This window comes from Pezoporus wallicus, unplaced genomic scaffold (assembly GCF_028554395.1).
Source record: "Pezoporus wallicus isolate ANWC-B61680 ecotype Strahan unplaced genomic scaffold, APGP_CSIRO_Pwel_v1 contig_6944, whole genome shotgun sequence".
Classification (NCBI taxonomy): Eukaryota; Metazoa; Chordata; class Aves; order Psittaciformes; family Psittacidae; genus Pezoporus; species Pezoporus wallicus.
The window spans coordinates 702,198-715,282 of record NW_026636656.1 but is presented as its reverse complement, the minus strand read 5'-3'; the positions used below and the strand labels follow the sequence as shown (position 1 = coordinate 715,282).

General features: G+C 38.7%; 1 protein-coding gene across 2 annotated transcripts in view; it reads left to right on the top strand.

The window, feature by feature from the left end:
• The first annotated feature begins 3,541 nt into the window (after window positions 1-3,541).
• The window catches only part of DNAJC3 (DnaJ heat shock protein family (Hsp40) member C3), a 33,002-nt gene continuing 23,458 nt past the window's right edge, over window positions 3,542-13,085 (top strand). The window contains exons 1-3 of one of the 2 annotated variants that reach the window (XM_057401141.1): window positions 3,542-3,643; window positions 9,621-9,731; window positions 12,803-12,927. In XM_057401141.1, the coding sequence (XP_057257124.1) occupies window positions 3,562-3,643; window positions 9,621-9,731; window positions 12,803-12,927 (318 nt within the window). In that variant the 5' untranslated portion in view covers window positions 3,542-3,561. Of the gene's footprint in view, window positions 3,644-8,004; window positions 8,026-9,620; window positions 9,732-12,802; window positions 12,928-13,085 lie in introns of those variants that run through there. The other variant, XM_057401142.1, reaches the window with a different exon arrangement.

Genomic DNA, 13,085 nt, shown 5'->3' with positions numbered 1-13,085 from the left:
CTTGACTCCAGATTTCTGTACTAAATGGCAAGAAGGATTACCTGGAGCAAACATCTGAGTGTGAGGAGAGGCAGACATAATATCTGCTTGGCCTCTGGATATCTGTTCGTAAGACAGATGAAGGATGCATCATTTCCTCAGGCCATTCTTCCTGCACCACTGAACTTCACAAATTACTTCAATCAAAAAAAAAAAAAAAAAAGAGGAGAAAAGAGGAGAGTCGATTCATGTTAATGTTTTCTGTATCTTTACAAACCAGAATGCTTTTTTTTCAGAAATATAATAGTATTTTAATGTTGGAAGCAGTGTTTTGACTTTCACAATAGCTTGTTATTTGAAAAATGTTCTATGTGTTAAAAAATAAATGTTTTAAGAGGGGTGTGTTTTCATCATAAATTGAATGTTTTGCTTTCTGCCAAGAGTTCCCCTTCCAAAAATGAAGAGAAGTGCATTTTTATCTTAAATCAAAATACTTGAAAAAATACTGTTTGGCTTGCATTGTTTCAAACTGAAATTAGGCTTTGATTTGAATTATTTCTACAATTCTAGTTCAAGCAGAACAAAAAAACCCTCAAACCCTAAAGTACATACTCAGACAAACGACACTAAAATGTCAAGGTAATGCATGAAAAGGGGTTACTAGTATCGCCTTCCCTGATTGAGACTTCATTATACTAAAAGGTTAAATTAGGCAGGAGACAGTGAATGCATTTTGAGGAGACAGTGAATGCATTTTGAGGTGTCTGGAGTTTGTTATTGCTACCAGGGCTAGTGAGAAAAGTTGCAGATATAGCATAATTCCCCTGATTAAAATAAATCTTTAACAAATTTAAGTGTAAGGAAACACTGATGTCTTAATTTCTCTTTTCCAACTTCTGCCCTACATGTAACAAGGCTCTGCTGATAAATTAGTGATACAGTTTAGTGAATAAAGGAGACTTGACGACCTGTATTACAAACTTAAATGACACCAAATGGCCTATGTAAAGCATATTTATAGCAGTATAAAGAGGAGTTAATAGCCAATGGTTTTATATAGTGTCTACACACATGGCCATAGCACAGAAAGCTAAATAATTCCACACCAGAAATGTACTTCTGCCATCAGGGATATGACAAAGACATGCAGAATTTTGTTAGGACAATATGAAAGGGAAAGTATTAATGGAGGCTAGCCTCTGCCCTTTCAAGTCCATGAACAAAGATCAGCTTTTCCAAGTGCAAGTTCAGAGCATGTAAATTAAGTTCTTGTGCTGGACTGGAGGGTGTAGAGTTTCTGCTTCCATTTACTGCAAAAGGAGCCCAGAAAAATTATTTTCCTTAAGGTCCTCGCCTATTAACACCAATCCAAATGTGAAATTACCAAGAGATGTGGCTACATAAAAATAATCCCACACTAACTAGATATATGCTATTTTATTTAACTCCAACACAGCTGTGTTTCTAATAGGGATATACATAGGCAAGAATAAAAACAAAGTGTGAGGTCTTAGAGACCTCTTACGAGAAGAAACCCTGACAACAGTACCCCTGTTTTACCATCCTCCCTTTATTTTCATACTAGACTGTGCATGCAACATAGCAGTCTCCTGCTTTTTTCTGTATTGGGAAACTTTGATTTGTTTGTTTGGTTTTGAACTCAAAATTATTAATTAAAATCTACTGCCAAACCAAACAGGACCCTGTGTGTTGTCACGTGTAATCCAGACTTCTTACTGCATTACATCTTAGAAGGTTTCTCAGTTAATAAATAGAAACTACAGATTTAACTATCTCCACACGCCACCATGTTCAGCTCATCATCTCTATTATAAGCAGTGAGGAGTTTCAAGAGTCATTCCTTGCTAATTGCTGCCCTCTGATGTTACTATGTATATTACCAGGAGTAAATTCCTTTGTTTTCTGTCTTTTCAGTACTTTGAACATTAATGTAGTCTGTCATCCACCCTTTCACTCCAAAACTCAGGACTGCTGAAGAAACTTGTTTCAGACAACAGTCTAATTTTGATGAGTCCCTTTGAAAGACTCTGCATTACAGCTGTGCTGCTTTGCTGTTTTTCAAATTCCAAAATATGTTGGCATGTCCACATGCATTTGTTCTTTCGAGTCTTCCTGCTCTTTTGCTTCTGAAATCTAGATTTGATTTTTTTCAAGATGAGTTTTAAGGTCCCTTCCAACTCAAACCATTCTATGATTCTATGATGAAATCGCACAAGGGAATACGTGTTAAAGAACTTGTTCTTCCAGTTTAATACTTAGTATCTAAATAATACATGTTTGGGAATCTGTGATAATCAGGAATGGTTCTTTATGGTTTATGGTCTCTTTCAAGACTTATTGTGTAATTCTGTGCACCTGGTGGCATTTCCAGCACAGAGTGACAATGATTAATGCTTTTTGAGCAGATCCTTTTGTAGTGTTGGCATTACACACTGTTCTTTACACTGCTGTGTCAGCCTGAAATACTGACCTTGGCTCAGTATTTCAGGGCCAAGGTCAAGGACCAAGGGCCTGTCAAGCATCTACTCAGAATGATACTTGTTTTAATCATACTACTTTCGTCCTGCTTTAAGGGATTTTGATGCTTGAATCTTTATGCTAGGTATTCCTGTATGAGGTACTGAGTTTTCTCCAGCTTGTTTTCTTCTAATCTCGTTATTAAGGATGTCATAATCTTTAGTATTATATTCAGTCATCTTAGGGGGTTGGAGGTTTAAATTCCCCTTCCATGTTCATTTTGTCTGGCTTTGGTCTAGTATGTTTTTCCTCACGTAAATCAATTTGATTCATTTATTGTAACCATGACTGCATACTGCTGAGTTCAGCTTTAGGCTTTCATATTTTGTCTTACTCATACTGCATGGAGTTGTCAACTTCTTCATGCTGACATCCTTAGAGTGTCATCTATTATTCATTTCACATCTAACACTTTTGTATTATTTCAAGTTCTTATTTCTCAATTACTTCTGCAGGTCAAATTTCAAGGTGATGCCTTTGAAGCATCATCTTAAAAATAAAGTGAAGAGGGATAACTTGTTTTTTTTTTAACAGCATGATCTTTCAAGAAAGCTTGTGAATTATATCATCTAGGGTAAGAAAGGTGATGTGACTGTACTTGCAGAATGAGAAGTTTCTGTGGTTGCCAAATCTGACGTGTAAGCCTCAAGTTTTTGAAACCACACTTGCCATTCTCTACTCCGTGCTAGGTCAGACACAGCGATGAACCAGGATCAATTTACTTCTGACAGAATGCACAATTTTCCTACAATTTGACTAGTCAGAAACACTGTCCTTGAAGGGTAACAGCAACAATCACACCCCAAATGGTGGCTCTTTGTATCGACAGTGCTAACTCCCTCCCTTATCCCCGCCAGCAGCCGTTTCACCCCGCGGCTGGCGCGGGGCGAGGTGGCCGCGTCCGCCTCCATGCCTGCCAGCACCAGCAAAGCACGCTCAGTCGGGCTGAACCCGGGCCTGGAGCAAACCGCTCCTCACCCCAGGAAGAGCCTGGCTGCGGCAGGAGAGCGTGGACAAAGACGCGGGCGTCGGGGCGCGGCGGAGATGGTGTGTCCCGCGGCCTCCGCCGGCCGCCTGGGCTCCGCGCTGCCGTTCCTGCTTGTGCTTTTCGACCTGCAGTACCAGGGTGAGTGGAGCTTGTGACGGGGAGCGGGGGAGTCTGCGGCTCGGCCTTGCCCGGCCCGGCGGTGTGGCAATAGAGGTGGCCGCCGCTTCCGTGCGCGGTCCGCTGGGGCAGGTCAGCCTCAGATGGGGTCGCAGCTGGGCCCACGGGGATGCCTTGTTAGGGGAAGCCGCTGGGTGATCGCCCTCCCTCCTTCTGGGCCGTCTTCGTCGATTGCGACGATTAGGAGTGTTCGGGTGTCGGTCCCGGTTGAATTGTGCTGATGGAGAGCGGAGCGGAGCCGCGGCCTGGCCACAGGGAGCCGGCGGGCCTGAGCCGGGCCGGGGCGAGGGGAGGCGTGGGGCTGCGAGCACCATGGCGGTGGGGCCGCCGTCCTGAGAGGCGAGTATTTCTGGACAAGGTGTGGGGAAGAAGGAGGTGCAGAGCTGCCACCTCATCAAGGCGGTTCCGAAGGGTGTGTAATGAGGGCACCGTCGCTGTTCGTAACCTGCTTGGCTCTATCTGAGCTCCTGGCGGTGCTGCTGGGGGCTCGGTGTGTGTCTTTCGTATTCCTTGGCCTGCTGTTGGGGTGTAAACTGCTGTGAGGTCTTGAAAACGTGGTATTATCGAGCGCAGCTGTGTGACGGTATTGGCCGCTTCTGTACTAGCTTTGAATTTCTCACTTTTGGAGGAATTTTGTGCCGTTCCCAAGTAAAAAGGCATTTTCCATGGTCCTTCTCAGCCACAGCCATTACTAGTGCCAAACCTACAAGTTCACTGAGGCTTTTGACAGCTGTGTTATGTTTAGTTATGTTCTTGTTTTATTGTTAGGTCTTTGGTTTTTTGTTTTTTTTTTTTCTCAACGTCAGTATTTGAAGTTTAGCAGAGAAGTTTATCTGCACTCTTTGCAGCCTGTTCACTTTCAGAATACCCTGTCAGCAACACCTGTATGGTCAAACTTTTATTCACAGGCTCCTGTTAAATGTACAACTTGGTTATACAATTGTGCACTTAAGAGTTTCACCTGAGGAGCGTTCTTTAACTAGCCTTGGCAGACTGAAGTGGAACTGAAGCTGTCAATAGTCAGAATAATTCCATAGGCCTAAGACCTGGCTTGACATGAAAAGTTTGGTAGATGTTACTAAATTAATAATTGCTTTGGTCATTTGGCAACAGGCACATACTGTGGCAAAGATGCTCTGTAATACGAGTCTACATACTGTGGTGTTGATTTGCTTTTTTTGGATGTGTACTCTAGTAGTGTCAAAGGGAAAATAATACTTGTGGTCAGAGTATACTTCTCCCTCCCCTCCTTCTCCCTGTAAATTCTCCCCCCACACACACACACCGGCCTGGCTTTACAGATTGTGACAGTGATGCTCCTACTGAGGATTCTTTATTTGGAGTTGCCAGCTTATTTCAAGTATATGGTTTAATGGCCATGAGAACTTACCAAAGCCCCTTTTCCTAATTTGGGATATATTATCTTCAGTTAATAAAGATGAACAGTAATATAATGAAAAGTGGTGGTTCTGGATCTTATTTTCTGAACTTCCTAACCTCTTAGTTCATGAATTCATTTTCCAGAGAATGTAGTTAGAGAATTTAGGGGGTTACATTATTTAAATATCTGGATTTTTTTTTACTATTACTGGTCTTTGAACTCAAATGTGTTCATATTTAATTTACATCTTGCTATCTTGATATGGGAGTTTGCCTTTCGACAGCCAATTCATGAATTGGTGGAACAGTCAGCCTGTGTTAACTTTGTATCTTTGTATCAATACCTATGAATACTCCTGTCTGACTGAGAAATGAGTTCAGTAAAAGGTTTTTGAATACTTGGTTGTGTGGCAAGTCGCATTTGAGCCCTTACTGTTGTGTTTCCTGGATTTCTCCTCTTTGAATACCCTGACTTGTGCTGAATAAGCTCCCACTTGATACAAATCAAGATGTATCCTTCATGGCCGTTTGTTTGCATTAACGGCAACAAAATGAGGTGACTGAGGAGGGTAGAGGAACGTTGCCCACTCCTTCCTGGTAGTGAAAAAAAAAACCATAATAAGGGGAAGAAGAAACGGGCTTTGAGCCTAACTAACAGAGCTCAACTTGTTATTGTCAGACCACCAGCTTTAAGTGTTTCTCTGCCCCACACCTGTATTTCTATCCTGAGTTTGTGGGTTCGTTGTTGTTTTGTTGTTTTTTTTTTTACCCCAAAAACCAAAGAATAATGGGGGAGTGGCTTTTTGGTTTGCCAGTCTTGGCTATGCGTACCAATTTTCTTTGCAAACAGAGGGAGTAAAAACCTGGTAGGTGAAAGTTACACATGGCTCAGCTAGCTCTCTTAAGGCTCCTTGTGAGCATTTATGTATTGCTTCTCAAACTGGGGTTGGATCCAATTCTTTATTCATTCTTGTCCTTGAAAAGCAACACACGTAAAAGCAAAGCCCAAACCTGTTTAAAATATAACAGCAAACTTAAGACTTACTGTGCTAAACACAGGGTCATTCTGATCACAAAATGCCCCCCCCCCCCGTCTGTTACTTGCATGACAAGACAAACATCAAGCTCTTTATTTTTAAAAAATACAGAAAAGATTACTGTAATTAAGATTAGTCACATACGTGTTTCTCAATTTTCTTTGAAACAGCTCGATTTCTGATACACAATTCAAACTAGTTCTGTTTATTTTCACAGTCCTGTTCCCCACGTTGGGGGAAAAGAAGAGTGTGTAGACAAATGTAAAATCTTGAAACAGTTTTCAAGTTAAAGGGTATTCTTAAGGTTTTTACACTGTGGATCTGACTGATTATATGAGGATGTAGTTGAAGTTTGCATGCTCAGGTATCCATGTATTAGCACCAGTTATTCTAATAAAACAAAAATCCTACCAGGTAGTTAAAATTTCTTTGAAGTGAATGTATTTAACTGGAAAAACAGGTTAGCTGCACCTGCTTATCATCTCCTGTGCCTTCTGACTGACTTTGAGGTGACAGGGCTGGAAACAATTATTATCTGAGAGAAGTTTGGTTTTGTTTTTGTTTTGTTGGCTTCTTTTTTGACTCTTCCATCCTTGCATCAGTGCCAGGCCTTCAGACTCTTGAACTTATCCACAATATCTGACTTGATTTGACTGCTGGGGCTCTTGTGTGTGGTCATCTGTCATCCTTGGTGAACAGGTAACAATTAGGCAGGCTTTAGAAATAACATTCAAATTAAAATACTTGAAAGCAGCTGCAGCGCTGGGCCCTTCATAACCAGCTTACTAATGTCTGTATATATGCTGGAAAGAACTCTGTGGGTTTCGTTGTTTTTTGCCTCTGGTTGAATTTGAGTCTTCACGTTCATTCCCAAAGAGTGAGTAGATACCCAAATAGGTTACACAGAATTGGAGTCCTTAGACTTCTGTGCCTGTGTTAGCAGTTTGCAGATGGTTGCTGTGGGGTGGTTTATTAAAGCGATTGTTTGCTTACAGCCAGAAAATGAGTAAGCATTCATGTAGTTTTATATGAATAATCAGCCCAACTATCAGGTCAGTGTACAGTGTTCCTGAGTAGTTATGGTAAATGTCACTTTTCATCATGGTTACACTGTTTATATAGGCTGCTTCTGGAGATTCCCACATCAACTTAAGATGTTCAGCAACTTGTGTACTTTTAATCTATGTCTAGTATAATTAGTCTTGTTCTGCAGTGAGCATACGATACTCTCCAGTTGGCCTTATTACTCTATCTGTGTTGCTTCTGCTTTTATTACTTACCTGCTTACTACTAATGGTCATTTGTCTCATTTCATTAATGTTCAATATTTTCAAGGAAAAAGAAGTCTCTCCTGCCTAAAGTATTATGTAACTGTAAAGCTGTACTGAACATAATGTGTTTGAAAGGTATAAATTGTATAGGTACATCTTACTGTGGAAGATCTATTCTTGGAGCTGTCCTGGTGTGACTAAATGTGAAAATAAGGGCACTCCCTCAGATGCTTGAGACTCTGAAAATTGAATGCCATGTTTAGGTGGATGGAAGGCTCATCAAAGAGTAATTTACAACCCACTTCTAGGATACTGCTCCAAACTGACAAGTTTTGAAAGATTTCAGGTATTCATATGTAGGGAGAGACAGGAGAGACAAAGCTTAAGAAATTTGGTTGTTTTTTTGGTTGTTTTTTTTTTTTCTCATGTTAAATACTTCAGTCTGTTCATGACTTGATACCTGATTCTTTGTTAGTGTACTTCCAAACTTGTGGGTTTGTTTTTCAGTTTGGGTTGTTTTGTTTTTTTCTTCCCTTCAGTGCTTGCTTTGTCATTTTAGAGGACATTGGACTTATTCAGTGATTAAAACTTCAAGCTGGCAAAGAAAATGTCTATTTTTCTGAAAATTGGAGATTCACATAAAAGCTGCACTGAGGTAGAATACTGTGTAGGGAAAAATTACTGTCAAATACTTCTCTATTATCAGTGGAGCTATTTATATTTTCTTCAGAGCTATATATAATGTAGAATGGATTTTAAAATGCATTGTTTAATAAGAACCCTTAATTGACTCTAGGATAATAATTACTATATGAATGTTACCTATTTAAACAAAAAAAACCTTACTGACCAGGAACTTGGGGATTATTTTATAAAATAACTTTCATAAATTAAAAAAAGTAAATGTTTGGTGTTACTGTTCTGAAAGAAATAATTGAAGCCTCTAGAATTTAGTTTGCTGAATTATTATCAGTCTTTTAGCAGGTGAATCTTTTTCCAGTGGATACAGAGGGCATTAATTTTCTTCTGTGGAAGTAAAAGAATTATGAACTGTATTAAGGAGTAGGAAAGAAAAATTAAGATCTTGAGTGCCAAGAGCTCCTGGGTCTAAAAATCTTAAGGATTTGGTGATCCAGACATCAATGTTCTTTTCATTACAAATACTTTGTTGTTTAATCACCTGTCAATGTGAGGAGTTTTGATATGCTTTCCTCCAATCTGTGTAGTGTTAACAGTTTTATTCAGACTCTAAGAAACAGCTTCAAAGTGCTGTTGCATTTTTGTATTTGAGGTTAATTCAAGTGCCTGTCTGAATTAGCTTGATACAAAACCTGACTGAAAGAAGTTGATTCCCACTAATTGTATTTATTCAGGATTTTAGTTTGCTACCTTGCTTAAACTTATGCATAAGGTATGCTTTTATTAAAAGATAACTGTTTATAGTGTGAAAATTTTAAGTCATAAACTGGTAAGTTGTAGTGAAAGTCTGTCCTGATTTGCAGATTGCTGTAAGTGCTACAAATGAAAAATCTCTGTGGCTGAATTGATGGATGTACAGCATGTGCTTGAATTCAGCTACTCATTTCTTCTGAACAATAGTCTTTCCCTGTTCATTGTACAGCAGCAATTCATTAGCTTTCAACTGAAACTGGCAGTTTGAAAACATACCACTTTAGTGTGATTTTTCATACTTCCAGTTAAATGAAAAGGGGGGGGGGAGAATCTTAATTGTTGATATCAAAACTTGTGCCCTGGAAAGAGTTTGCCTTGGAAATGATAAAGTAAACGAAACAAAATTGCAGTAGACTAGAAGCCAGTCACTCAGATAGCTAACTGTTCTCGGTTGAGTCCTAAGTAGGGTCATGAAATTTAACTTCAAGCCCTTTTCTTTGCTATGTGTGCATTATGATAATTTTTTTTTAGATGGTTTTTAATTGAAAGTTCACACAAATTTATTTTGTCAAACTGTTTTTATAGTTGATGTATAAAGCTTGGTGTGCAAAAAGTATGTTACTGAATGTACAGACAGGAGAAGAAATGCCTATTTGACGCCTTCTCCAGTATGGTGCTTTACAATGCTTATCTATTTACATTGTAATTTTAGGGACAGTGTTTAAGTTGCTGATTGTATTAGTACAGGAATGTGTGACTGCCTTTACATCAGTAACTGCTTGTTATATGTGTTATCACTGTATGCTTTTGGTATAATCATACTAGTTATTCAGAACCTTGATCTTGCCTTTCTTTAAGGAGCTGAATGTGGAACAAATGCAGAAGTAGAAAAGCAACTTGAAATGGGAAAGAAGTTATTGGCTGCTGGACAGCTAGCAGATGCTTTGTCTCACTTTCACGCAGCTATAGGTATGTATCTCTGGAAAGTGATGCTTGCACTGAAATAAGTTTGGATGTTTCGGTTGGATTTTTTTGTTTTCTCACTGTTTGCTTCATTAAGCATTCTGCTTTCTTGAAAACTGCATTCCATGAGTCACAGAATTTTGGGCATCTTTATGCAGCAGTTTGGACAGGAGCGAAAAGAGATGTAGTAGAATACTTATGCTTTGGTTTTAATAAAAGAAACTGATATGTGAACACTAAATCACTGCTGTTCTGCAAGCTAGCTGTATGAAAGCAGTGACAATTGATCATGGCATTGTTTGATGAGGTGTTCCCTGTATCTAATCCCATCAAGATGAGGTTTTGTCTTTATGAAGTTTTTTGAAGGTAGTTTTTGAAAGGTTGAGTTTACCGTGCTGGAGAGAAGAAAGAATGGATTAAAACCCCAACATTTAAAGTAGTTCTTTTTTGTCTTTTGGTGTAGTATATTTTTATTTTTTTTGCTTTTTTTTGGGGGGGTGTGTGGTTTGGGGGTTGGTTTGTTGGCTTTTTGTTGGTTTTTTTTTTATTTTTGAGGTGGGTGATACCTCAGTGAAACTGATTCTACAAGTTTGAGATGCTGAACTGGTAGTGAAGAATATATTAACTGTGACTCTCAAACTCAACTAGTGATGTTCAACTAGTTTTGATGTTCTATGTTTTCAACAAACTGAGGAGTTAAATGTTTGCTTCTATAAATTTCAAAACAACTTGGCTGGTTAAAATCCTTTAATTGAAGTGTAAAGACAGAGCACTAGTAAAGAGCAGTCTCATTAACACTAATTTCTCAATTGAATTTTTTTATATTTTAAAAGTTGTTGGACTTTTTAATCTGTACAAGTGCATAATCTTCTCTGAGAAGAATAATACAAAGGTGTTACACATCAAGTCATACTATTGAGGCTTTTCTATTTATGTCTAGGTCTAATAGTGATGTGTAAATGAAATATTTGCTGATTTTTGAGTTACTCATATTTTCTGTGAGTTTTCTAAGATAAACCTCTCTTTCATAAAGGGAGTGGAGGGGGAACTTCCTCTTTCTCTGTGATGTGGAAGCTCCTTGCTGTACCAAAAGGCTCCTTGTTCCACCTTTTGCTTGTGTGTTGCTGTCAAAGCATTCCTGTGGGATCTGAGCAGAGTTAGTGTTACAGCATGTCTTATTACTTTATTATTGATTCGCAAGCTTTAACTTGGATTTGGTGAGAAGTCCAGTTCAGTTTGTGGCCATTCAGATGCTGGTGGTGCTGCAAAGATTGGCAGTGGGGTGAGGTGCCTGCATGAAAGAAGCCCTCTGCCTTGCTCGAGCAGCTGATAGAACTATGGTGTGACCACCTGTGTTGTGACCTTGACAGGATTCTTACCTGTATGTTGATTTGAGCCTGATTGCTTGAACTGTGATCAGACTTCTTTGTATTCTGCCTTTTTGAAAAGATAGTAAGCACAGTTTGCCTACTGTGTTTGTAGAGGAGGGGAGAAGAAATTTTTCTAATGCTAATTTGTCTGTATTACATTATTATAGACAGAGAGGTAAATGGATAGTTTTGTTTTGCCTGCCTGTTTTTTTTTCCTTTTTCTTTTTGTGGTAGTTTTTTTTTTTTTTTTTGCTTTTGTTCAAACATCTAAAGTAGAAGAAAGCTATTGTCCGTTTTCTCTCCAGCTAAATTTACAGCTCTTTCTTCAGTCCTGTCATGCTGATGGCTTATGCTTTCTCTCTGGGTAAATGTCAACTGCTGTTCATTACTGTTACTGGGGAACTGAGACAAAACCATAGTCTGACTGTCAGAAAGATCGTAATGCTTCTGGGATGGAATGTGCTTTCTGGGTTTGCTCCTTTCATGTCTTTCATCCTTTGTGTATTAATTAAGTTCCTTAGTTTCAGCTATTCATTTGTGCCTATTCTACATATTTAGTTGTATGCAGTAGGACTTAATACACCTTTTTTTTTAAAGGTAGCAACATTTGAATTTACTAGATGTCCATCATTTTGTATAAAGCATGGGAGTTGTAATTAAATTCAGTGCTGGACATTCTGACTTTCACAACCAAGACATTGTAGAGGAAGGGTGCAGATACCTTTTCCAGTGGTAACTGAACTAGCATTTTTTAATAGAGGTTGCCAGCTATGAAGTTTGGTTACTGACCATAAGATTTTTGGCAGTGCTGTTTATTCCATTTATTTTAAAGTTCAACTTTAACCTCAGATGAGGTGAGGACGATAAATACTTGTTTCCTGTCACAGATATGGGTGTTCTTGCCTACATATTCTGGATTGGTGATTTTTATTTTTTTTTCTAATAGCACAGTAGAAGTCTACTGTCTATGGTTGATTGGGTGCTCTAAGTTACACTTGAGAGCCTGTTTCTTCAAAATACTGCATAAAGGAGAATACTGAGAAAAGTCTTATTCAGTTTCAGAAACTAATTGCCTCCTGTAAGGGGGTACGTACGTGCTAGCCTGAAGATTGTTAAAATAGCTGGATCTTGGAAGTTTGACCAGCATACAGTGTGGGATATGTGGGCCTTGAAGTTAGCCTTCGGGTTTTAATAATGTATGTGCATTTGTCTTCCATTGAGAGGGGGTGTTAGTGTCCACTTTAGTGTTAAAGAAGCTGCTGCTAGTTCAATAGATGATGGGTTTATGTGTCCATGTGGACATTGGACTTACATATTGGTAATTTTGGAGTTATTTGCTTGCATCCTATATGATTGACAGGGACTGGGATGGAGAATTATGCATTAATATGCTTTCAAATGTAGGCATGCAGTTGGAGATAAAAGGTTAGTATGTAGTGGCTGCTTTGTCGTACAAAGCTGAAAAATGTGTACGTGTTTCATCTTCAGTACTCTTATTTAGCGTTTACTGTAATTCTGTTATCTTTACTGTTACATAATGAAACTGCATAGTGCTTGCATAATGTTACGAATGTTATGCCTTGTTTATAAATACCACTTTTTTCCAGTCGCTTAAAAGTCAGATAACTTTAGTAATTAAAGTTTTGCTGTACCCAAAGTTTCAGTTGCTTTGAGATAGTATTCTGATTACTGTTCCTTCACTTGCAGAGGGAGACTCTGATAACTACATTGCTTATTACAGAAGAGCCACAGTGTACTTAGCTATGGGCAAATCAAAAGCAGCAATTCGTGATTTAAGTAAAGTGGTTGAATTAAAGCAGGACTTCACATCAGTAAGTATTACTGCAATTGGAAAGTGTTCAAGCATAAAAACCCCCTGCTTCAAATTTGTTTTTTCAGATTTTGCTCAACAGAAATAAATACATTATTACTCAGAAGGCTTTAAACAGGATAAAATAATAGCAGTGGTGTATGTACTTTAATTTGTAGC